The sequence below is a fragment of the Microcaecilia unicolor genome, chromosome 1, assembly GCF_901765095.1.
Source record: "Microcaecilia unicolor chromosome 1, aMicUni1.1, whole genome shotgun sequence".
Classification (NCBI taxonomy): domain Eukaryota; kingdom Metazoa; phylum Chordata; class Amphibia; order Gymnophiona; family Siphonopidae; genus Microcaecilia; species Microcaecilia unicolor.
This window is the reverse complement of record NC_044031.1, coordinates 712,239,023-712,265,384: the sequence shown is the minus strand read 5'-3', so window position 1 is coordinate 712,265,384 and position 26,362 is coordinate 712,239,023. Positions and strand designations below refer to the sequence as shown.

At 45.8% G+C, this 26,362-nt stretch overlaps 1 protein-coding gene across 1 annotated transcript in view; it reads right to left on the bottom strand.

Annotated features, from left to right (window-relative positions):
* MYO5A (myosin VA) overlaps positions 1 to 26,362 on the bottom strand; it is a 360,108-nt gene that overhangs the window by 167,929 nt on the left and 165,817 nt on the right. The window contains 3 exon segments of the mRNA XM_030189293.1: positions 3,970 to 4,051; positions 4,914 to 5,057; positions 9,867 to 10,023. Coding sequence (XP_030045153.1) covers positions 3,970 to 4,051; positions 4,914 to 5,057; positions 9,867 to 10,023 — 383 coding nt within the window.

Below are 26,362 nucleotides of genomic sequence, written 5' to 3'. Positions count from 1 at the left end.
CCTGTGCTGCCAGTCAGAATGGCAGCCAAACATGTTGCAACCAACTGGGTGATAACCAGGCCTTTCAGACCTGAACTGGACCTTATGGGAAAAGAAGCCCGGGCTACAGGGATTAAGAGTGTCCCCAGAAGGCAAGATTGATGTTCTTATGAGCTGGAAAAGCATACAGCCATTGGAAAATATATATGGATCCTGGAAAACAAACAAACAAAAAAAACCAGCCAAGTCCTTCTGTTTCCAAGTGGAGGCCCAACGGAGCCCAGACCCAGCATCCAGCAGAAGCAAAGCCAGGCAACTTGAAAAGAACTAGTCCGCTGAAGAAGAAGAGCATAGTCTATGGAGAAAGCCCCCCATGAAAGCCATGCGGTACCCACTGTGGAACAGAAACAGTGTAAAGCATGAAAGGCATGGGCGTCCAGCTTTCATTTCGATAATACGGTAGGGGACGCCCAAATCTCAACATTTAGGTCGACCTTAGAGATGGTCGTCCCCGGTTTTCGGCCATAATGGAAACAGAGGACACCCATCTCAAAAACGACCAAATCCAAGGCATTTGGTCGTGGGAGGAGCCAGCATTCGTAGTACTTTGGTCCCACTCACATGCCAGGACACCAACCGGGCACCCTAGGGGGCACTGCAGTGGACTTCACAAATTGCTCCCAGGTGCATAGCTCCCTTACCTTCGGAGCTGAGGCCCCCCAAACCCCACTCCCCACAACTGTATACCACTACCATAGCCCTAAGGGGTGAAGGGGGGCACTACATGTGGGTACAGTGGGTTTCGAAGGGCTCACATTTACCAGCACAAGTGTAACAGGTAGGGGGGTGGGTGGGCCTGGGTCCGCCTGCCTGAAGTGCACTGCACCCACTAAAACTGCTCCAGGGACCTGCATACTGCTGTCATGGAGCTGGGTATGACATCTGAGGCTGGCATAGAGGCTGGCAAAAAAAAAAAAAAATTGTTTTTTTTTAGGGTGGGAGGGGGTTAGTGACCACTGGGGAAATAAGGGGAGGTCATCCCCAATTCCCTCCAGTGGTCATCTGGTCAGTTCGGGCACCTTTTTGAGGCTTGGTCGTGAAAAAAAAAATGGACCAAGTAAAATCGACCAAATGCTCGTCAGGGACGCCCTTCTTTTTTCCATTATCAGCTGGGGACGCCCATCTCTTAAGCACGCCCCTGTCCTGCCTTTGCTATGGCTCCGACACGCCCCTGTGAACTTTGGTCGTCTCCGTGACAGACTGCAGTTGAGGGCACCCAAAATCGGCTTTCAATTATGCTGATTTGGGCGACCCTGAGAGAAGGACGCCCATCAACCGATTTGTGTCGGACGATGGGCGCCCTTCTCTTTCGAAAATGCCCCGATAGGAAATCAAATACGTTACGTTTAACTTAAAAAAAAAAAGAGACTATGATAAAATGAGAAGAACGGTTTAAAAAAAATAAATAAATAAACTTAGAGGAGCAGCTACGAGAGTAAAAAATTTACACCAGGCGTGGATGCTGTTCAAAAACACCATCCTAGAAGCCCAGACCAAATATATTCCGCTTATTAAAAAAGGAGGACGGAAGACCAAACAACAGCTGGCATGGTTAAAAAGTGAGGTGAAGGAAGCTATTAGAGATAAAAGAAAATCCTTCAGAAAATGGAAGAAGGAACCGACTGAAAATAATAAGAAACAGCATAAGGAATGTCAAGTCAAATGCAAATCGCTGATAAGGAAGGATAAGAGGGACTTTGAAAAAAAGATTGCACTGCAGGCAAAAACACAAAGTAAAAAAATTTTTTAGGTATCTTAAAAGCAGGAAGCCAACAAAAGAACTGGTTGAACCGCTAGATGACCGAGGGGTAAAAGGGGCGATCAGGGGAAGACAAATCCATAGCACAGAGATTAAATGAATTATTTGCTTCGGTCTTCACCGAGGAAGACTTGGGAGAGATACTGGTGCCAGAAATGGTATTCGAAGCTGAGTCGAAGAAACTGAATGAATTCTCTATAAACCTGGAGGATGTAATGGGGCAGTTCTACAAACTGAAGAGTAGCAAATCTCCTGGACCAGATGGTATTCATCCCAGAGTACTGATAGAACTGAAAAATAAACTTGCGGAGCTATTGTTAGTAATAAGTAATTTATCCTTAAAATTGAGTGTGGTATCAGAAGATTGGAGGGTGGCAAATTAACGCTGATTTTTTAAAAAAAGGTTCCAGAGGAGATCCAGGAAATTATAGACCGGTGAGTCTGACGTCGATGCCAGGCAAAATGGTAGAGAGTATTATAAAGAACAAAATTACAGAGCATATTCAAAAGCATGGATTCATGAGATAAAGTCAACGTGCATTTAGTGACGGGAAATCTTGCCTTATCAATCTATTACATTTTTTTGAAGGGGTAAACAAACATGTGGATAAAGGTGAGCGGGTTGATATTGTGTATCTGGATTTTCAAAAGACATCTGACAAAAGTACCTCATGAAAGACTCCAGAGGAAACTGGATAGGAGGTAGTGTTCTATTGTGGATTCAAAACTGGTTAAAAGACAGAAAACAGAGAGTAGGGTTAAATGGTCAGTATTCTCAAAGGAGAAGGGTAGTCAGTGGGGTTCCCCAGGGGTCTGGCACCGCTGCTTTTTAAAATATTTATAAATGACCTAGAGATGGGAGTAACTAGTGAGGTAATTAAATTTGCTGACAACACAAAGTTGGCCTCGCAAATTTAGGCTACACTAAGGTAGCAGCTGGAGTGCAGAAAAACAGCAAGATGTGAAAAGGCCGAGGCGTAAAACACACATGCCTAAGCTGCAGCAACAGCCGAAAGGCACTCCTGTCTGGAATTGGATGGGACCAGACTCCCTTTTTTTCTTTTTCCAGTAGTGTGCCAGAGTAAAAGAAACATGGGGAAAACCAGAGTAAGATACTCTTCCCCCCCCCCCCCCCCCCCCACTTAGACATACCCAGTCTATCTGAACCGGTGAAGAAACAGGAAAGGCAAGGCACTCCAGCTCTCATGCACACAAGATGGCCGCCAAAGCCCTGTCAGCAGTACTACAAAAGAGCAGCCCACGCTCCGCTCACGTGGGAAAACAGCAAGGCCTATGTGAACACAGTTCCTGTCTGTGAACAGAGCCCATATATCTCAGAGTAGGATGTGGGTTTGTTCCCCGGCTTGAAAGGTGGCCACAGCATGCGTTCACCACTACGGTTATCACAGGACCAGAAAATAAGCTATACAGCAAAGAAACACTCACCCTGGGAAACTGTTGTGAGCCTGCCTGCTGACCCACTTACTCTCTTGCCTGGGGTCATCGGAGTCCACTAGGCACATACCCACCCTCTTCACTCCTAGCCCCGATACTGGGGGCACCAGCATCTCTCCAGGAGCTAATGTGGTCTTAAGGCTCCACTTTTTTGTGTGTGTGTGTGTGTGTGTGTGTGAGGAAGGAGAATGGAGAACGGCCAGAGAGGATATTAGGGTGGGGAGGGGACCTGGGGTGAACAGGTGTACCCCCTAAAGATGGCACCGCTCAGCCACACACACCCCTAGCTCAAATGAACTGAGAGACCCAGAACAGGAACTGTGACAAAAGAGACCAGGAGCTTGTGAGAAACCATCCATCTGCCTGCAGGAGACAGAGAATACTGACTAACCAATGAGCATTCCATCCTATAAGGAGGTGCAATTCAGTGCTCTCTATCTCAACCTACTGGTAGATGGACACAGTCCACAAGTCTCTGGATTCATCTGCTGCTGATGCTAAGGAACATGTAATATTTCACTTCAACACGCAATTCCTATATACAAATGATAAGACTTCCTGGTCTTGGTTTCTTTTCTCCAAGGCCTGTTGATGTCCTTTTGTGGTTTGTGCACCTCACACTAAAAAAAAAATAAAAATCAGTCCCTAAGCAAATGCTTTCAACCTGTAGGAGAAGATTAATTAAAGGGAAAGTCTTTAGCAGCAATACCTCATACCTAATCGTAGTGGCTTAAAATCTGGCAATGCCGCAGAGGCACAGAGCTGGTAAAAGATGTGATAATTTCTCTCCTCATCCGCCTTAAAAAAAAACATAAAAATTCAATGAATTAATGGAGCACCTTTCAGTGAGGCCAAATTCCTGTTTACTATAAACCTGTATAGCAAATTACTATTTGGTCCTAACTCCAAACAAGCCACTTTAGAATCTACCAGACACCATGCCTTCTATTTTGCAGTCCCTTTTCACTGGAACTCCTTCCCTCATAATATATGAGAATTGTCCTTTAAAAAATTCAAACCAGCGATAAAGGCCTGGCCGTTTCGCCAAGCATACAATCTCCCATAGGGCTGTTTGCCGCTAGCACCATTGTTTCGTGTACATTCCCCTACCTCCCCTTCCTGTTCTCACCCCAGTTCCTTTCTTCCCCGCCCCTTCACTGTCCTATTTGTTCTGGCTTGATTTTGTTGAAATAAATGTTCTTACTTTCTTTCAAATATTGTAGTTCTTTTCCTTTTTTCTGATAATATACGTTTAATTTATACTGTAAACTGCCTAGGTCTACTAGTTAGTTCAGGCAGCATAACAAATTATTTTTAAATAAATAAAAAATGCAGAGGCTCAACATACACACAAAAAAGACCACTACCAGATATTCAGAGCAGATAAAACCAGCTTTGTGTAAATATATTGATTATGGTTAAGAAACTTAATGTTACTATTATGATTGCATTACTTTGTTAGAGGAAAGCGCTGTACAATGCAAGACCTATATTAAAGCATATAATAGTGAGGAATTAACATATGTGTATGAAGCATATTAAAATTAAGCATTTGCAGAGGTATATCATTATGTATACACAACATATGCAAACATATATCTGTTTTGGGGGGGGGGGGGGGGGGGGTGAGACACAGACACGTACATTGAGAGTTCCATACCTGAAACACCACTCTTGATTTTTCTAAGAGGTAGGTTCTCATATTGGCACCAATTATTCGATACCGTTTATCAAACCCAATTTCAATGTACTTCCCAAAGCGACTGCTATTGTCGTTCCTTGTCGTTTTGGCATTTCCAATAGACTGAGAGTGAAAAAGTGAGAGTTTTACTGCTAATAGAAAAGACACAGATTTTATTTCAATGCTCAGACCCAGATCCTTCTACAAGAAACAGAGGGAACATGGTACGGAACAGAAAGGATGTATGTTCTATCAATAATCTGACCCAAAAGAATTAATTCAAAATCTTTCTAATGCAACACTTTCCCCGCTGGAATCTCATCCATCCCCGCCAGTCCCCGCAAATAATCTCATCCATCCCTGCAAGTAATCTCATCCACCCCCTGTACTAAAATAGCCCAACTTGTGATAAAATAACTCAACTTAACAGTAGCTCAAATTTATAACGTCCCCTTCTCAGTGCTTATGGAGATTTCAATGCTATCAACCATATTCATAAATTTTTTTAGTGCTAATAGGATGAGAGAAGAATTACCTCTAGGGGGGGAGGGAGGGGTAGGTAGTAGGTTTTTAAGGGGGGGAGGGGGATGGGAGGTAGGGCGGGCTACGGGGTTGGATGTTTAGTTATTAATTGTGGAGAAGGCATATATTTCGAATCTGTTGCATAATGTTGGATAGTAGTAGTAGTAGTACATGTCTTATGGAAAACTTAATAAAAATCATTTAAACATAATTGCCATAGCATGAGGAAAGGATTAGGCTGGCCTGGCATTACATTTCTGTGGGATCCCTGCAGAAGCTGAATCCATCCCCGCAGGATACTCGCAGGACCTGCATCCATCCCCATGGGAGTCCTGTCAACCTAGAGGGGAACCCTGAGGGATTCCCACTAACCTTGTCCCCATGCAGCTCTCTATTTCAGACTCACCTTGCTACAAAATAAGGGTCTCTGAGCATCAAAGGTTTTGTAAGTATTTGACTGAAACAGTAATGTTAGAACAAGCCTCTTTTCTCCAGACATAAATAACAGACATAAATCTGCTAAGGAAAAACCCCTGAAGCAGATCTGTACAAGCATGTACCTTACTGCATTAAACTAGGATTTTTTTTTCATTGAAAACATCTTAAATACAATAAATAATTCATTTATCCAAGGATATGATCAACAATGCACACCACATTCTTCCGTAAGTGCCCTTCGATGCACAGCCTCATGGGAAAGTCTGGAATTTAGGTTTGCATTGCAATTTATGTTTCAGATAAAGGTATTTTTTCTGCTGATTAAGGCTCCATGAGATCATCACCTCTGTGTCTACTTGAGGCCAGGTCTGCAGACTGGTAAGACGTATCAGAATTAATGGAGAGAGTGATTTGCTGCCAGGAAACACCTCTCTGGTTACCCATTATTGCTCACTATAAAAACCAGAACACCAGAACTTAACATATTTCCTCTTTTACTTACTTTAACGCTCTCTCCTAGCCATCAGTTGACAAATCTATAGACTCTTAGGGTTAATTTACAAAGCATCATTCAGAACCCACAGACATTACATTTCTTATAGTTTCTTGAAAAAGTCATCTCTATGTCGTCCTTCCTACAGGTATGTTTCTAATATCAAGGTCGGAGGCACTACATCTTCATGCTCAGAACCAAGCATACAGCTAGAACCTGTTTTTATTCTGGTTTGGCAGTTGGAGCCATGCTCTCTTCAGCTATGGTTCTAGAAGTCCTCAGTCATGACTAAGTATATATATATACTGTTACCTATTAGCAATACATTTAATTTTTGTAAGCACACACATATGAAGGGCAATTCTATAAGTGCACATCTGCAGTTATGCACACCATGAACTTGAAATGCTGAGATAATGGCATTTACACAAATGTGCACTGTGCACTATTCTTTACATGTGGACAGAGCATGGGATAGGCCCGAGCATCTAAAATTTTGCGTGTGTAATGTATACAATACTTTAAGTCAGGGGTGTCCAACCTTGGCCCTCGCCAGATAGAGTTTTCAGAATTTCCACAATAAATATTCGTGAGATCTATTTGCATACAATGGAGGAAGTGCATGCAAAATAGATCTCATGCATATTCATTGGGGAAATCCTGCAAACCTGGATTGTGGCCCTCGAGGACAGAGGCTGGACATCCCTACTCTAAATTATGTGCATATCATGGAACACTTAACCATGAATGTTTACACCTGCTAGTGACCTGGTGTAACTCTCTGTGCCTAACCTTCAATGCATCAATGCTGTCTCAACACTAGCATTCTATAACATCTTGGCACACAGATGCTGTGGTACAATCGTTACAGCTTCTTCACAAATAGTCCCCTCTATACAATCCATAATCCTCTTCAAATAAACAGGCCTTCAATTTCCTCATTTTGTACAAGATGTGCTTGAAAAAAAAAAAAAAAAGGAGGTTATAAATCGGATGCTTAATTAATTAGCATGACTCCCTATTTTTATCCACTCCAAACTTGGCCCATCAACTGCATTGGTAATCCTAAACTAGGGGCCACAATAACTGTGGATCCTAAATTTGGCCACTAGATGTCACTATTATGTAATGTCAGAGACTCCCTTTCCCCAGGAACAACAGATGCTAACTGTATGCTATCTCCGTCCCCAGCTGGCTAGGTTTTAATTAAATTTAGCCCCTTTCTAATTGTGCTGTATCTTTTTGAGATGTGGTGACCAAAACTGCACATAATACTCAAGGTGCAGTCAAGGTGATATGATAGGTTGTGGAGTCGAGGACTGTGTCAGAATTTAAAAGAGCATGAGATAAGCATGTGGGATTGCTTAGGAAAAGGAAGAGAGGGGTTACAGAGGATGGGAAGACTGGATGGGCCATATGGTCTTTATCTGACGTCATGTTTCTATGATATTTGTTCTCTTAGGCTTCCACATCTGGTTTCATGATTGTTGTGGTTCAGTCTCATTACATCCAAGTAAGTGAAACCGATGTTAAGGCATCATGCTGAAACGTTTGTTACCCTTATTTGGGCCCAGCAAAACCTGGACAAGTGCAACAATCATGATGGTATTTGTTTTACTCTCTGTTCCTCTCCTGATAATTCCTAACATTTTGTTTGCTTTCTTGGCCACTGCCACCACCACACACTGAGCAGAAGATTTCAATGTGTTGTCCATGAAGGTATCTAGACCTTTTCTTGCATGGCAATTCCTAATGTGGAATCTAGCATTCTGTAGGCATAATTTGGGTTCTTCTTCCTGATGTGCATCGCTTTGCACTTAGCCGTATTAAATTCTCTGCCATTTGTATGCTCAGTCTTGTAACGTCCTCCTGTAATTTCTCACAATCCACATGCAATTTAACAACTTTGAATAATTTGTGTCACCTGCAAATCTGATCTTGTCACTCATCATTCCCATGTCTCACTTCCAATCAAACATGTTCCGTTGCCCCTGCAAATTGCATTCCTTTTTATGAATCCCAAAATGAGCATGAAACATGCAGTTTGCTAACAAGGTGGTTAACCCAGACCTCAAAACTCTAAGAGCAATGGTCTGACCAAATATGTCAATCTATCCCCAAAGGGGTTACCAGACATTATCATTGGCCCCACTAAATTATCTATCTCCAGAAAAAAAGAAAGCAACAAAAAAAATCTCCAGAAATGGAGAAACATCTGCTAACTAAAAAACCGGAGAAAAATAGCCAAAACCCACACAGTCTGTTTTAGTCATCAAATATCCACATCAAATCCCCAAAGTTCCAATACACACCACTGGTAGTTCACGACTTATATCAAAATAAAGTCCCACAAGTACTTAGCTTGACTGGAAAGGTATGCTTTCCCAATATCAGCTCCTCAAATTGCTACTATTCCAAAGGAACTCTCCTCAAGTGCTACAGTACATGAACAAATTCCAGCTGTCCAAAACCCAGACAAAGGCCACTTGTTTCACAAACAATGTCAATGTCTGGTAAAATTGCACTAAAAACACGGATTCTAAACAGGAGACTTAAAAAGGCACCCTCCCACCTTTGACTATTCAGGAATCATATCAGGTACCAACCACATTTTCAACAGGTTTGTATGTTCAGCTTAAGATTTCAAAGTGGTACATAAGAATATAAGTATTGCTATACTGGGACAGGCCAAAGGTCCATCAAGTCCGGCATCCCATTTCTAACAGTGGCCAATCCAGGTTACAAGTACCTGGCAAGATCCCAAAACAGTACATTTTATGCTGCTTATCCTAGAAATAAGCAGTGGATTTTCCCCAAGTCCATTTTAATAATGGCTTATGGACTTTTCTTTTAGGAAGCTATCCAAACCTTTTTTAAACCCCACTACGCTAACTGCTTTTACTACATTCTCTGGCAACAAATTCCAGAGTTTAATTACACTTTGAACAAAGAAATATTTTCTCAGACTCGTTTTAAATTTACTACTTACAAGTTCATATTAAGAGCCCCCCAAGGAACAGTTTTAGAAAGGGTCTTCACAGCACGTGGGCCCACCTCTGAAGATTCAAGAGTGGCTGCAAGTCCTCTTCATCTTCAGGCTCCTTCCTGAACTATAAGTACTTGGGTGGAATTTACACCACTGAGGTCTCATATTTTCAGGTGACATTTATAATAAGTTATTTAAAGATTTTTAAAAAAAGATTTTAAAATGAACCAGCAGCTCCGGCTACATCCTGACCTTCCTGCTGTCTTACCTAGTTTCTCAGAGAGTCAACTCCATGGTTTGAGAACTATTAATTCATTCAGGTTCTACAATTAACTGATGACAAAATGCAGAAATACCAGACCTACCAGTGTTTAAATCTAATGCAGAGTTCAACATTTGATTTAACATGTGAAGTTAGAATGAAGAGGAATGAGGAAGACAGCAACACAGATATATATTTTCAGAGATCAGAAGGGAGACAATAGTATCTTACCTCCATGATGGGGTTGGAAGCCAACACCTTTTCCTCAACGTTAGCCTCACTGGCCGAGCCACTGACTGTGGCAAAGTATCTCATAGCGTATTTCGCAGACACAGTCTTTCCTGCTCCTGATTCTCCACTCACGATGATTGACTGATTTCTCTCATCTCTGGAATGCAGAGAAACATGAGGAAGAGTGTGAAGAGGAATTTCTCTTATTTGCTGATCATTTTCTTCTTGGTCTCTTGTTGGCTTACCAGACTAATGACAATGAGCAGCTTGGCCAAGACCCCCCTCTTACAGACATTAACTATGATTACAGATACAACACTACATAGGCAATAGAAGAATGGTTGCCAGCTATGCACTGGATATACCCAAATATCTGGATTTGAACTATGCACTGGATATGCCCAAACACCTGGATTTCCACAGTTAAATAACTACTGGACATGAAAAAGAAAGTAGGAACAGAGCTGCTTATATCATGTGCTACCAGAGTCCATTATCCTTTTTCTTTATGCAACAAATACCAGTATTTCAGATGATTCTATTGTCAATTGAAACAATAATTAAGAAAACACCAGACCAGGAAGGAGATAATGGTGATTGTTCGAAGGCTAATTGTGCTGATGCTTTGAGACGAAACAGAAAGCCTTTTTACACAGCAACAAAGTCCTTTGTTTAGCTCATAAGGCCTTTCATCAAGGCACGCCTCATTATTTGTCTGTCTGTACAATACCATACACACCTACATGATCTCTTCTCGATTCTATTTTCATTTTTATAATCACAATACAAAATGTAACCACAGGTAACATAATGTGTGGCATAAACATTAAACAAAATTATAAGATCTTTGTTACAGATTTCACAACCATATCGCAATGTAAAATATGCATTCCGCATTGATTTTTCATTATACCCTTCCCCTTCAATCAACTCCGCAAACTGTCTCTCTCTCTCCTCTCCAAGTCTCTTCTCAATTCTAACCGTATGGTTCTTGCATCGTCTTGCTCAGTATGCAACCACCAGTTGGCCTACTTCTTTGCCCCAATGCTCTGGAATTCAAAACCCTCCTCAAGACTTTATTTCGAACAGCATTATGGGTACCTTCTTTAGTGTCATGTGTATTTGCCACTTTCCTGGACAGTCTACAAGCATAAAATTGTGCTTTCAGCCTACGTATCCCTTTAGGTTCCCCTCGTTAAGGATGTATATATTTTCCTTTGGTGATCAACTGTGTCTTTTCTAACTGAATATTTTTAAAATTGTAAACTGCATTGACCTGCAATGACAGCTAATTGTGGTATATCAAATACGGTATATCAAATCTTTTACAAAGGGTCTACCTGTTAGGAACTGATTAAAGAAGGCCCATTTATCACACTGTCTGATGTGTGAATCATCTAAACAACATAGGCACATAAGAAGCCACACTTTAGTTCTTCTCTGTCCAGAACTGAGGACTTCCAGAGCAGGACAAATCTTCATTGGTAAGTTATTTGCTGGGAAATTGCTTTTAGACTTGGGAAGGGTAGATTTAGATTTGCACAGGTTATCTCGGTGTCTTTATTTTTAAGTTACTCTACTTATTTAACAAAGGAATTTAGGGTTTTCGTTGTTTGTTTAGCATTTAAAGTCTCTATTACAGTTTCACAGGCTAGTAGTTAAGGTAAAATTATGTAACATACCTGATAATTTTCTTTCCATTAATCATAGCTGATCAATCCATAGACTGGTGGGTTGTGTCCATCTACCAGCAGGTGGAGATAGAGAGCAAACTTTTGCCTCCCTATATGTGGTCATGTGCTGCCGGAAACTCCTCAGTATGTCGATATCAAAGCTCCATCCGCAGGACTCAGCACTTAGAGAATTACACCCACAAAGGGACACTCTGCCCAGCTCACCACCGCCGAAACGGGGGAGGGGAATTAACCCAGCTCATCCCCACACAAGTGGGGGAGGGGAATCCGTCCAGCTCATCCCCGCGGAGCGGGAGAGGGACACCACACCCGCCGATGCGGGGGGATCTGGCTTATCCTGCAACCGCAACCGCGGGAGGAGCTGACTGACCCTAGCACCACCGAAGCGGGAGGGGTACAAAACTGCCCTACAACCGCACGAAGCGGGAGGGAGTGCCGGCAGACTTTATGTCTCAATCCAGCCCCGTAAAACGGAGGGGAGAGGAATGCAGCAGCTCACTGTAACACAAACTCGTCTCAACTCTTGAAGAATCCAAGTGAAAAAACTTGCACACGAAGTCTTCCTGAAGTAACTGAAGACTAAACTTGAACCTGAAATGCAACCAGAATATAAACAATACAGATATCTGGGCGGGGCTATGGATTGATCAGCTATGATTAATGGAAAGAAAATTATCAGGTATGTTACATAATTTTACCTTCCATATCATCATGCTGATCAATCCATAGACTGGTGGGATGTACTGAAGCAGTACTCACCCAGGGCGGGACATTGAAATCCCTGACCTCAACACTGAAGCCCCAAACCGGGCCTCCGCCCGTGCCGCCACAGTCAAGCGGTAATGCTTGGAGAATGTATGGGTCGATGCCCAAGTTGCCGCCTTGCATATGTCTTCCAAGGAGACGGACCCGGCCTCTGCCATCGAGGCCGCCAGAGCTCTAGTGGAGTGAGCCTTCAGCTGGATAGGCGGTACCTTCCCCGCGGCCACATAAGCCGCTGCAATGGCTTCCTTGACCCATCTTGCCACTGTAGGCTTAGCAGCCTGCAGACCCTTACGAGGACCTGCAAACAGGACAAACAGATGATCCGATTTCTGGAACTCATTGGTCACTTCCAAGTATCTGAAGATGACTCGTCTCACATCCAGATATTTAAGAGCAGAGTATTCCTCTGGGTAGTCCTCCCTACGAAAGGAAGGGAGACAGAGCTGCTGATTCACATGGAAGCGAGAAACAATCTTGGGCAGGAAGGAAGGCACTGTGCGAATAGTCACTCCTGCCTCAGTGAACTGCAGAAAAGGCTCTCGACAAGAGAGTGCCTGGAGCTCGGAAACTCTTCTGGCTGAAGTGATAGCCACCAAAAAGACTGCTTTCAACGTCAGGTCTTTCAGAGATGCCCTCGACAAGGGTTCAAAAGGCGGCTTCTGTAATGCTCTTAGCACCAGGTTGAGATTCCACGCAGGCACCACCGAGTGCAGAGAAGGGCGCAGGTGATTAACTCCCTAGAGAAAACGCACCACATCTGGCTGCGAAGCCAGGGAAGCACCCTTCAGGCGGCCCCTGAAGCAAGCCAGGGCCGCTACCTGGACTTTCAGGGAACTGAGCGACAGGCCTTTCTCCAGACCTTCTTGCAGGAATGCCAACACTGAAGAAATTGGAGCAGTGAATGGAGAAAATGAGCCTGCTTCACACCACGCTGCAAAGGTACGCCAAACCCTGGCGTAAGCAGTAGAAGTAGAGCGCTTCCTCGCTCTCAGCATAGTGGCGATGACCTTGTCTGAGAAGCCCTTCTTCCTCAGATGCTGCCGCTCAATAGCCAGGCCGTAAGACCATAGGGGGAGGGATCCTCCATCACCACGGGACCCTGATGTAACAGACCCTGCTCCACTGGCAGCCGCAGAGGATCGTCGACTGAGAGCCTGATCAAGTCCGCATACCAGGGACGTCTGGGCCAACCCGGACCCACCAGGATTATCCGGCCCGGATGCTTTGCCACTTCGTCTAGCACCCTGCCCAACATGGGTCAGGGCGGGAACACATAGAGAAGCTCTTGTGTTGGCCACTGTCGGAGGAGAGCATCTACTCTCAGAGATCGAGGGTCCCGTCCTCTGCTGAAAAAGCGCGGCACTTGGTAATTGGCCGATGACGCCATCAGATCTAGGCTCGGCTGGCCCCAGCGCTTCGTGATATCCAAGAACGCCTGAGCCGATAACTGCCACTCTCCGGGATCCAAGGTATGGCGACTGAGAAAGTCCGCCTTGACATTCATGACTCCGGCAATGTGGGCCGCTGACAGCTGCTCTAGGCTCGCTTCCGCCCACTGGCATAGATTCATGGCTTTCTTGGCTAGAGGGGCGCTCTTGGTACCTCCCTGGCGGTTGACATAGGCCACAGCCGTGGCATTGTCCGACAGGACCCGTACTGGCTTCAACTCCAGTACCGGGATGAACTCCAAAAGTGCCAACCGAATGGCTCTGAGTTCCAGGAGGTTGATAGACCACTTTGCCTCTGCAGGAGACCAGAGCCCCTGCGCTGTCCTTCCCAAGCAGTGGGCTCCCCAGCCCAACAAAGAGGCGTCTGTCGTGACGACAATCCACTCCGGGGTCACCAGAGGCATTCCTGCAGACAACTTGTCTGTCTGCGTCCACCAGCTCAGCGCCTTGCGCACTGCTGGGTCCAAGGGAAGGCGCACAGCATAATCCTCCGACATTGGAGTCCAGCGCTGCAGCAGAGAGTGTTGTAGTGGTCTCATATGAGCCCTGGCCCAGGGCACTACTTCCATCGTGGCCGTCATAGAGCCCAACAGCTGCACATAGTCCCAAGCCCGAAGAGGAGAGGCTACTAGGAACTGGTCCACCTGAGCTGAAGCTTGACAATCCGATTGTCTGGCAGGAACACTCTGCCCTCTTTCTTGGGTGTCGAATCGAACTCCCAGATACTCCAGGGACTGAGTTGGGCGCAGCTGGCTTTTCTCCCAGTTGATGATCCACCCCAGGGAGCTCAAAAGAGCAACCACCCGGTTCACAGCTTTGCCGCACTCTGCATAAGAGGGGGCTCGGATCAACCAGTCGTCCAGATAAGGATGGACTTGTACTCCTTCCTTCCACAGGAAGGCCGCGATGACCACCATTACTTTGGATAAGGTCCGCGGAGCAGTAGCCAACCCGAATGGGAGGGCTCTGCACTGGAAGTGTCGGCCCAGTACTGCAAAACGCAGAAAGCGTTGATGAGGAGGCCAGATGGGAATATGCAAGTACGCTTCCTTGATGTCCAAGGATGCCAGGAACTCTCCTGCCTTCACTGCCGCTATAACAAAGCGGAGGGTCTCCATGCGAAAGTGCCGAACTTTCAAGGCCCGATTGACCCCTTTGAGGTCGAGAATAGGGCGTACAGAACCTCCTTTCTTTGGTACCACAAAGTAAATGGAGTAACGTCCCTTGCCAAGCTGATTTTCTGGCACCGGAACGACCGCACCCAGGCGGATCAAATTGCCCAAGGTCTGCTGCACTGCCACAGCTTTGACTGGAGACTTGCAGGGAGAGAGTACAAACCCGTCTCTTAAGGGTCGGCAGAACTCTAGCTTGTAGCCGTCTCTGATGACTTCCAGCACCCAAGCGTCTGAAGTTATTGTGGTCCACTCGCCCCGAAACGAGGACAGCCGTCCTCCAATCTGCACTGGGGCGTGGACCAAGGCCCCGTCATTGGGTACGAGACCCTGGGGGAGGACCGGAGGGAGCACCTCCGGGACGGCGGTCTCTGCGATGGGAATGCTGCTTGGGGGAGAAGTTCCTCTTGAAGGCAGAGGGGGCAGAAGAGCCCGACCTGCCCGGGCGGTACCGACGGGCTTCCTGAAACCGTCCTCTGGAGGTACCGGGGCGAGTACTAGCCCGAGCCCTGACCTCTGGTAACTTCTTGCCCTTAGACGTGCTGAGATCGGTCATGATTTTGTCCAGCTCGACCCCAAAGAGCAGCTTGCCTTTAAAAGGCAATCTAGCCAGGCGGGATTTAGAGGCATGGTCAGCAGACCAATGTTTCAGCCAAAGCCACCGCCGCGCAGAGATTGTCTGAGCCATGCATTTAGCTGTGGCCCTCAAGACATCATACAGCAAGTCTGCCAAATAGGCCAAGCCCGATTCCAGGGCCGGCCAATCAGCCCTCAAGGAAGGATCCGAGGGGAAAGCCCGCTGCACCATAGTCAGGCACGCCCTGGCCACATAGGAGCCGCAAACTGAGGCCTGCAAAGTTAAAGCAGCCGCCTCAAAGGACGACCTTAAGGCCGCCTCCAATCTTCTGTCTTGGGCGTCCTTTAGGGCCGTGCCACCTTCCACCGGCAACGCCGTTTTCTTAGTCACCGCAGTGATTAAAGAATCCACGGTAGGCCACAGATAGGCCTCACGTTCACTTTCAGGCAAAGGATAGAGGCGGGACATAGCCCTAGCCACTTTAAGGCTCGCTTCCGGGACATCCCATTGAGCCGAAATTAAGGTGTGCATGGCATCATGCACGTGGAAGGTTCTAGGCGGGCGCTTCATCCCCAGCATAATGGCAGAGCCAACAGGGGCTGAGGGAGAGACGTCCTCCGGAGAGGAAATCTTCAAAATGCCCATGGCCTGCACTAACAGGTTGGGCAAATCCTCTGCGCTAAAAAGCCGCGCTGCAGAGGGGTCATCCGCTCCATCCGAGCGGGGATCCGTCTCCTCCAAGGAATCCGCAAAGGACCGTTGGGAGAACTCAGATACGCTGCCCTCATCTACATCGGAGGAGACAAAGTCCTCCAAGGCCTGTGAATCAACCAGAGGGCGTTTACCTCCGGGGGCCTCAACCTCTTTACCAGACGAGGGAGCAGGGGCAGCGTTTTGCATAAGGAAGGCCTGATGCAGCAGCAAAACAAACTCGGGGGAGAAACCCCCCAGACTGTGCACTTCCGCAGCCTGGGCTACAGCCCTAGACGCACCCTCAACCGGCGCTCGCAAGAGAGGGGGAGAGACATGCTGCGCATCCAAGATGGCGTCCGGCGCGACACTCCGCGAAGGAGCCGCGCGGGAAGAACGGCGCTTAACTTTAGCCGCTTTTGTGCCGTCACCCAAATTAAGGGCGTTCATGGCATTAACGTCTCCCATCTCAAGGGCGGCCCAAGAAGAAGCCGTCCGAGTAGCGTGGCCGGCCAAGATGGCGGAGGCGAGCAGCGGGGGATGGGCGTTTATGGCGGGAAAAACCGCCACACCGGAGGAAGGACCGGGACACTCATCGGTCACGAAACTGTCACCCAACAAGGGCGAATCAGACTTTAAGACCCCCGCATCCCCTCTAGAAGCGCACAAGCGATCCGGGGAGCGACTTTTTGCGCCCTCGCCCTCCGACGCCGTAGGCCACGTGGAGATCAATCGGGGAACCCCCTGCCCGCTATAAAAAGGTAAAAATTACCTGCTTTCCGCTCCGAGCTGTAACGACCAGGTGTCCCAGTGAGTAGCTGCAATAAACGTTTAAATAAACGTCGAAATAAACGCCTTTAAGGACGTTCAAAATTTTTTTTTTTTTTTTTTTTTTTTTTAAACGGAGCCAGCGGGAGGGGGGAGAAAAGGAGGGACCTGGCGCCACCAGGTTTGCACTTGCTCAAGAAGAGCCCTCAACCCCAGGCACTCAACAAAACCTAAAAATTAGGCTTGGAGGCCTAGCCAGAGCTGCTGCTGTGTGTGACCACCACCTGCTGAGATAGAGAACATACTGAGGAGTTTCCGGCAGCACATGACCACATATAGGGAGGCAAAAGTTTGCTCTCTATCTCCACCTGCTGGTAGATGGACACAACCCACCAGTCTATGGATTGATCAGCATGATGATATGGAAGGGACTATTCTACAGTTTACCATAGCATCAGTGCAGAGCTGAACTGAGTCACAGGAAACCCCAATTTAGAGATTTAACTTTAGTTTTGGAGCACAGATTAGTTTCCATAGTATAAAACCCTTAGCCTACAACATTAACAGATAGCCTTTAGAGGGCACAGCAGAGCCTAGTTTAGTCTTCATTTCCAAAAACCCACATCAACCCTACCCACCCCAGCACAACTCTTCATTTATAGCCAGTTTTTCTAATTAGGATAACAAGGGAGGCACCCTCTTACAGAGTTTTAATTACATTTCATCACTTTATAAGAAGAAAACACAAAATGAATCACACAATACACCATATAAGCTTTATTAGACTAATATCCTTAGTACATTAGAAAGTTTTAAATTATTGAAAATCTCAAAAATACTAAGACGGATACAGCAGTCCAGCAGCGAGAGGGATGCTATCCAGTGTTTTGCATTGATTGTTATATGTATCATATCTCCCAGTTGGTGAGAGGTTATATGTGTGTGCCTGATGCAAAGAGCTCCTAGCTCTCAGAGAATGGGTCCATTCTCTTGAGGCTAGAGTGGCAGACTTGGAGGAGCTGAGGGAGACAGAGAGGTACATAGAGGAGACTTACAGGGACACTGTAGAGAAGTACCACCACCAGTCTGGCAGCCCCTGTGCTGCCTTGGAGGAAGGAGGTCTCCTAGAAGGAGAGAATCACACTGCTGAAGTAGGAAGTACTCCAGGATTTGCCCAGCAGGGGATGCACTACCCTCTTGCCCCAAAGATATGTCTCCAAGAACTTCTGCCCCGGCAGAAAGGGTTAGGACAGCTGTTGTAGTTGGTGATTCGATCATTAGGCATGTAGATAGCTGGGTGGTTGGTGGATGTGAGGATCACCTGGTCACTTGCCTTCTTGGTGCTAAGGTGGCAGACATCATGCATCACCTAGACAAGATCTTAGATACTGCTGGGGAGGAGCCGGCTGTCTTGGTACCTGTGGGTACCAATGACATTGGACAATGTGGGAGGGAAATTTTTGAAGCCAAATTTAGGCTCTTAGGTAGAAAGCTGAAGTCCAGATCCTCCAGGGTAGCATTTTAAAAAATGCTCCCCATTCCACATGCAGAACCCAAAAGGCAGGCAGAGCTCCAAAGTCTCAATGCATGGTTGACACAATGGTGCAGGGATGAGGGATTTAGATTTGTTAAGAATTGGCAACATTCTGGGAAAGAACGGGGAGGAGGGACTGTTCTGAAAGGATGGGCTCCACCTTAACCAGGATGGGACCAGGCAACTGAAGCTGTTAAAACGAAGATAGAACAGCTTTTAAACTAGAATGGGGGTGAAAGCAGACAGTCACCCAGGTGCAAATGGTTCGGTGTGGAGCATCCCTGAAGGATACAATTGAAACAGGACATTTAGGGAATCCCCGCAGAGAGGTTTCAACAATGCTGAAAGTAAGCCAGGTGTGCTTAATGAGAGAACAGGATAAAGGATGCACATTACTCCTGTCACTTCTAAGCCACTTTAGATGTCAAGGAAAAAAAAATACAATCTGAAGTGCCTGTATACAAATACTAGAAACCTAAAAAATAAGATAGAAGAGTTAGAGTATATAGCACTAAATGATGAGGTAGATATAATAAGCATCTCAGAGACTTGATGGAAAGAGGACAATCAATGGGACACTGTGTTAACAGGGTACAAATTGTATCGCAAGTATAGAAAGGATCAAATTGGAAGGGGGGGATTGTGCTATATGTTAAAGAGGGAATCAAGTCAAATAAAATAAACATGCCACATGAAACAGATAGCAGGTGTGGAATCATTATGGACAGAAATGCCATGTGTGAAGGGAAGGAGTATTCTTGTAGGACTGTACTACCGTCTGCCAGGACAGAACAGAAATATGAAGAAATGTTTACAGAAATCAGGAAAGCTGGCAAATTGGGCAACACTATAATAATGGGTGATTTCAATTACCCTAATATTGACTAGATAAACGTTACATCTAGGAGTGCCAGAAAAATAAAATATCTAGGTGTAATAAATGACTGTTTCTTGAAATAACTGGTCTAGGAACCGACAAAAGGGGAAGTTATTTTGGATCTAGTCCTTGATGGCTTGCAGGGCATAGTGCGAGAGGTGAAGGTGCTGGGTCCCCTAGGAAACAGTAACCATAACATGATCAAATCTGAGCTACTATCTGGGATGAACCCACAAAGGAAATCTACTATAGCTGCCTTTAATTTTTGAAAGGGCGACTAATAAAATGAGGAAATGGTTAAAAAGAAGTTAAAAGGATCGGCTGCAAAGGTTAGGACACTAAATCAGGCATGAACTTTATTCAAAAATACCATCTTGGAAGCCCAGACCAGATGCATTCCATGTATTTGCAAAGGTGTAAAGAAGAGAAAATGACAGTCAGCGTGGTTAAAAGGTGAAGCGAAAGAGGCTATTACAGCCAAAAGAATGTCCTTCAAAGAATGGAAAAGGACTCAAATGAAGAAAATAAGAAGCAACACATGCACTGGCAAGTCATATGCAAAGCATTAATAAAGAGGGCTAAAACAGAATATGAAGAGAAACTTGCCACACATGCTAAAACTCACAATAACAACTTTTTCAGGTACATCAAAAGCAGAAAGCCTGTGAGGGAACCCGTGGGACCGTTAGATCATGAAGGAGCAAAAGGGGTACTCAGGGAGGACAAGGCCATAGGGGAGAAACTAAATGGCAGTGAGAAGATGGCCGCCAAACGGATAGCCATGTAAGAAGCTCCCCGGCGACCTAATTGGATTTGCCGGACTAGCCCCGATATAGGAAACGGGACCCCCCCCCCCCCCCGGGTGACATCGTGAGGGGAAGAGGGCTGGAAAAAGCCACCGATTAGGCCACATTCCTTTTGACCCGAGTGAAGGGGGAGAGTCGATATACTGGGAGCGAGTCAATATACTGCTCTGGGTGTGACCGGACTGCGAATGAAAACCTCGCGGTAAGAAAAGACCCAGCTCTCTTTGGACATGCAACAGGGGTGAGCCTCACAATTTTTCGTACCCAAGTAGAACGAACCGCTCTCTCAGCAAGCTTGGAGGAAGCACCAACGCCTCTTCAAACTGGAGACGGACCATGTGGATCGACTCACAGGAACTGGTCAGGAATCAGAGAGAGAGCTAATTACCTTATAGCTGCAGTCAACAGTTTTAGCAGGCTAATGCTTGATACATATTGTGATGTTTTAGGTCTATATGAATGGGTTCCGAATCATCTTATGAGTTCTCCTGAGGACGCTCATTGAGCAAAACACACGTTGTGTCGAGAACGATTTAAAGGGAACAAATAACAACAGAATGAACATGAACACGTTTCAGAAAATGAACTGATGATTAGATAAGTTTTTAGCTGCACATGAGCACTAACACAAGCACGAAAACACATCTGTGACAGCAGCGGTACTACTGAGGAGCACAGGATTTATTTGAACTCCTCTTCCAGTTTAAAGATAAGTGGAGTTTATCTATATGAAGATCAGAGACATTGACTATATATTATTCATATGCCACACTGGAGGGTGGTGGGGCATGAGTGCAATGATGTTGAGATTAACTCATGCTTGCATCTTAGTAGCCCAGCCATAGCAGCATGTGGTACTGAGCACTCTTTACAAACATTAGTCACATGCTATCACTCTTTTCAATATATTTTTCAATGTGTGATTCACTGCAAACATAAAACAAAAAAAAAAGAGAGAATATTAGACTGTGAGTACAACAGTTTCTCCTGTGGATTCTTTTAACCTTGACAGACCCGGAAACTTCCCTGTGGAGAGTAACAAGTGAGAGACTTACGGAATGGTATCCGGTTTCCGGGATAATATTGGGACATCTAAAATACTTAATATTAGTCTTCCACACCTCTCCTACTCTCCTCCGCTCTCTTTTACTCCTTCTCTTACTCTCAGCTGGTGACATCAATCCCAATCCTGGCCCTCCTCACCAACTATTATCCAAACTCTACAGATCTCACCGTGACCTCTCTAACCTCATCTCTATTCCTCTACTCCCCTCCTCTTCTCTGCCCTTCTCTTGCGCCCTATGGAATGCCCGCTCTATCTGTAACAAACTCCCCTATATCCAGGACCTCTTTATCTCGCGTCACCTCCATCTGCTCGCCATAACAGAAACCTGGCTCTGCCCTGATGACTCTGCTTCAGTCGCAGCCCTGTGCCATGGCGGTTATCTATTTTCACATACTCCTCGCCCTGCTGGCCGTGGGGGCGGTGTTGGACTACTTCTCTCTCCCTCCTCCAGATTTCAACCCCTTCTTCCACCTCAATCTCACTGTTTTTCCTCCTTTGAAGTCCACTCTATCCGCCTTTTCTCTCCTCTGCCTCTTCGAATAGCGGTCATTTATCGTCCCCCTGATAAGTCCCTTTCATCCTTTCTCAGTGACTTTGATGCCTGGCTTGCCTTCTTCCATGATCCTTCCTCCCCCTCTCTCATCCTTGGTGACTTTAATATTCCTGCTAATGATCCTTCCAACTCTTATATTTCCAAGTTACTCGCTTTAACGTCGTCCTTTAATCTCCAACTATGCTCCACCTCCCCCACTCATCAAAATGGTCACTGTCTTGATCTCATCTTCTCCTCCAACTGTTCACCCTCTAGTTTCCTTGCCTCCGATCTTCCCCTCTCTGATCACCATCTTATAACTTTCACACTTAAATCTCCTCCCTCCCAGTCCCGTCCTATCCTATCTAATTTATCTAGGAATCTTCACGACATTGACCCTTCATCTCTATCCTCCCATGTTTCAAACCTCCTCTCTACTGTGGCACCATCCACGTCTGTCAACGAGGCTGTTTCTTCTTACAACAATACTCTATCCTCTGCCTTAGACACTCTTGCACCTTTGATGACCCGCCCTGTAAGGCGTACAAAACCCCAACCTTGGCTGACTTCTAATATCCGCTACCTACGTTCCTGTACCCGCTCCGCCGAACGCCTCTGGCGGAAATCTCGGGCCCTTGCTGATTTCTTACACTTTAAGTTCATGCTGACCTCCTTCCAATCTGCTCTTTTACGTGCCAAACAGGATTATTATATCCAACTGACCAACTCTCTTGGCTCTAATCCTCGACTTCTCTTCACCACATTGAACTCTCTCCTCAAGGTGCCCCCTCCCCCAACTCCCCCTTCACTATCTCCTCAGACCCTTGCTGAATTCTTTCACAACAAGGTTCAAAAGATAAACCTTGCTTTCTCTACCTCACCAGCTCTCCCTCCACTAGTCCGTTCCCCTCTCTCTCCTTCCCCTCATTCCCTTTCCTCCTTTCCTGAAGTTACTATTGAGGAAACTACACTTCTCCTTTCTTCCTCAAAATGTACCACCTGTTCCTCTGATCCCATTCCCACCCACCTTCTTAATGCCATCTCTCCTACTCTTATTCCTTTTATCTGTCACATTCTCAACCTCTCACTTTCCACTGCGACTGTCCCTGCTGCCTTTAAACATGCTGTGGTCACACCTCTCCTTAAGAAGCCTTCACTTGACCCTACTTGTCCCTCTAATTACCGACCCATCTCCCTCCTTCCTTTTCTCTCCAAATTACTTGAGCGTGCTGTTCACCGCCGCTGCCTTGATTTTCTCTCCTCACATGCTATTCTTGACCCATTACAATCTGGTTTTCGCCCTCTCCACTCAACCGAAACTGCGCTTACTAAAGTCTCCAATGACCTATTACTGGCTAAATCCAGAGGTCAATATTCCATCCTCATTCTTCTTGATCTTTCCGCTGCTTTTGACACTGTCGATCACAGCATACTTCTCGATACCCTGTCCTCACTTGGATTCCAGGGCTCTGTCCTTTCCTGGTTCTCTTCCTACCTCTCCCTCCGCACCTTTAGTGTTCACTCTGGTGGATCCTCTTCTACTTCTATCCCTCTGCCTGTCGGCGTACCCCAGGGTTCTGTTCTTGGTCCCCTCCTCTTTTCTATCTACACTTCTTCCCTTGGTTCATTAATCTCATCCCATGGCTTTTCCTACCACCTCTATGCTGATGACTCCCAAATCTACCTTTCTACCCCTGATATCTCACCTTGCATCCAAACCAAAGTTTCAGCGTGCTTGTCTGACATTGCTGCCTGGATGTCTCAACGCCACCTGAAATTAAATATGACCAAAACCGAGCTTCTCATTTTCCCCCCCCAAACCCACCTCCCCGCTCCCCCCATTTTCTATTTCTGTTGATGGCTCTCTCATTCTCCCTGTCTCCTCAGCTCGAAACCTTGGGGTCATCTTTGACTCTTCTCTCTCCTTCTCTGCTCATATCCAGCAGACCGCCAAGACCTGTAGTTTCTTTCTTTACAACATCCGTAAAATCCGCCCCTTTCTTTCCGAGCACTCTACCAAAACCCTCATCCACACCCTTGTCACCTCTCGTTTAGACTACTGCAATCTGCTTCTTGCTGGCCTCCCACTTAGTCACCTCTCCCCTCTCCAGTCAGTTCAAAACTCTGCTGCCCGTCTCATCTTCCGCCAGGGTCGCTTTACTCATACTACCCCTCTCCTCAAGACCCTTCACTGGCTCCCTATCCGTTTTCGCATCCTGTTCAAACTTCTTCTACTAACCTATAAATGTACTCACTCTGCTGCTCCCCAGTATCTCTCCACACTCGTCCTTCCCTACACCCCTTCCCGTGCACTCCGCTCCATGGATAAATCCTTCTTATCTGTTCCCTTCTCCACTACTGCCAACTCCAGACTTCGCGCCTTCTGTCTCGCTGCACCCTACGCCTGGAATAAACTTCCTGAGCCCCTACGTCTTGCCCCATCCTTGGCCACCTTTAAATCTAGACTGAAAACCCACCTCTTTGACATTGCTTTTGACTCGTAACCACTTGTAACCACTCGCCTCCACCTACCCCCTCCTCTCTTCCTTCCCGTTCACATTAATTGATTTGATTTGCTTACTTTATTTATTTTTTGTCTATTAGATTGTAAGCTCTTTGAGCAGGGACTGTCTTTCTTCTATGTTTGTACAGCGCTGCGTATGCCTTGTAGCGCTATAGAAATGCTAAATAGTAGTAGTAATTGGGTGGCAAGGTTAAAAGCTCAGTTCCAGTTTCGATGGGCGAGGTCCTTGAAATATTTGGGTATTAATTTGTTTTTTGTTTTTTTTTTTTTTGGGGGGGGGGTCCATTTATATGATTTTAAACTATAAACCCTTGTTTTGCCAGCTGGTACAGGACCTTGAGAGATATAATCAACTTACTGTCTCTCTTGGTTGGGCCGCATTGAAGTATTGAAAATGATGATCTTGCCTCGCCTTTAGTATTTGTTTGCAGCCTTGCTGGTTTTGATTCCAACCTGGGATATGGATTCTATCAAGTGTATGTTCCATAGGTTTCTTTGGGTTGGGAGGCGACCTAGGGTTGCCTGGCATATCTTATGGTTAGGCAAAAAAGATGGGGGATTGGAAGTGCCAGTTGTTTGTAAATACTATTACACCTCTCAGCAATGCGCGATCCTTGCTTGGCAGACACGAGACGTTAAGCAATAGGTGGAGCTGGAGCAGGAGGCGGAGAATGATGTGCCTTTGATACATTTTCTACGGCGGCCACCGGGATCTAGTTTAGGGAAGGGGGGATCCTTTCTTGCATTAACCATGCGAATATGGCGGACAGTATGGATGAGACTACTTGGGGGTAAACATTATTCCTGGTACACACCGTTATTGTATAATGAAGAATTTGCCCCGGGGTGGGGTCAAGCCTCGTTTAAGTGAAGGGAACGGCAGGGATTGGTGTGCATGGGACAATATTTTAACCCAACTGGTGGAGGGGTGTGCACTTTTGGGGACTTACAACAGGGGTATGAGCTATAACTTGTGGTTTTTTTTTTTTTTTTACATATTTACAGGTGAAACATTATCTTCAGGGGCCTAGGTGTTGGCGGATTTAGGTAAAGGTAAGGGGCAGTTTGAAAATTGTTAGGGCCTTTGGTGCAGAAGGGAGCCATTTCTTAAATGTATCAATGTTTGAATCAGCAGGGGGCCCTTAAACACCCATATATGTTACAGTAGGAGGCTGATTTGGGGAGGGTATTTAGTGAGGAGGAATGGGAAACTATTTGCCAGCAGACAACTTCCTTGGGCATTTCTTCTTTAATTGTGGAAAACGGGTATGAGGTACTGTTTATGTGATACTTTACCCCTGTAAGACTAGCTAAAATTGGGGCCAGTTTGTCAGATTTATGTTGAGGGGCTGTGGACGCAGGGGAACGTATTGTCATATGTGGTGGGATTGTCATTTTGTGCAACCTTTTTGGATTAAGGGATTTTCTATGTTCTCTCGGACACCACAGGAGGACATAGAAGCGAATATAGAACTGGCTCTTCTGAACAGGCCATTATCCCACTTGGATGATAGTGCTGAACTTTTGCTGAGGCTGGGTCTCATGCAGCCCAGGTGGTGATTGCCAATATTTGGAAACTGCCTCAGGCCCCTAGCCTCACAGAGGTACTGCGCAAACTAGGTCAGTGGTATATTATGTACCGTCTGACAGCACTTCATTGTTTTAGGGTGCGCTCTTTTGACAGACATTGGGCTTTATATATTCAATAGAATCAGATTAGTGGACCTATAGCAGAAGCAAGCTGATAATCCTTTTGATTGTGAGAGATTGATTCTGAGTGACTGGCCAGGGGACTGTATTAGATAGATGCACTGAAGAAACCACAATGTATCTGTCATGGATGATGGGACTTTTTTGTTATTGCTGTTGAAACATTTTAATAAAGGATAGTTTAAAAAGAAATCATCCGTAGAACCTGAAGATTGGAGGGTGGGAGGGTGGTCAATGTGATGCCAATTTTTAAAAAGGGTTCCAGGGGTGATCCGGGAAATTACAGACCGGTAAGCATGACATCAATGCCAGGCAAAACAGTGGAAACTATTA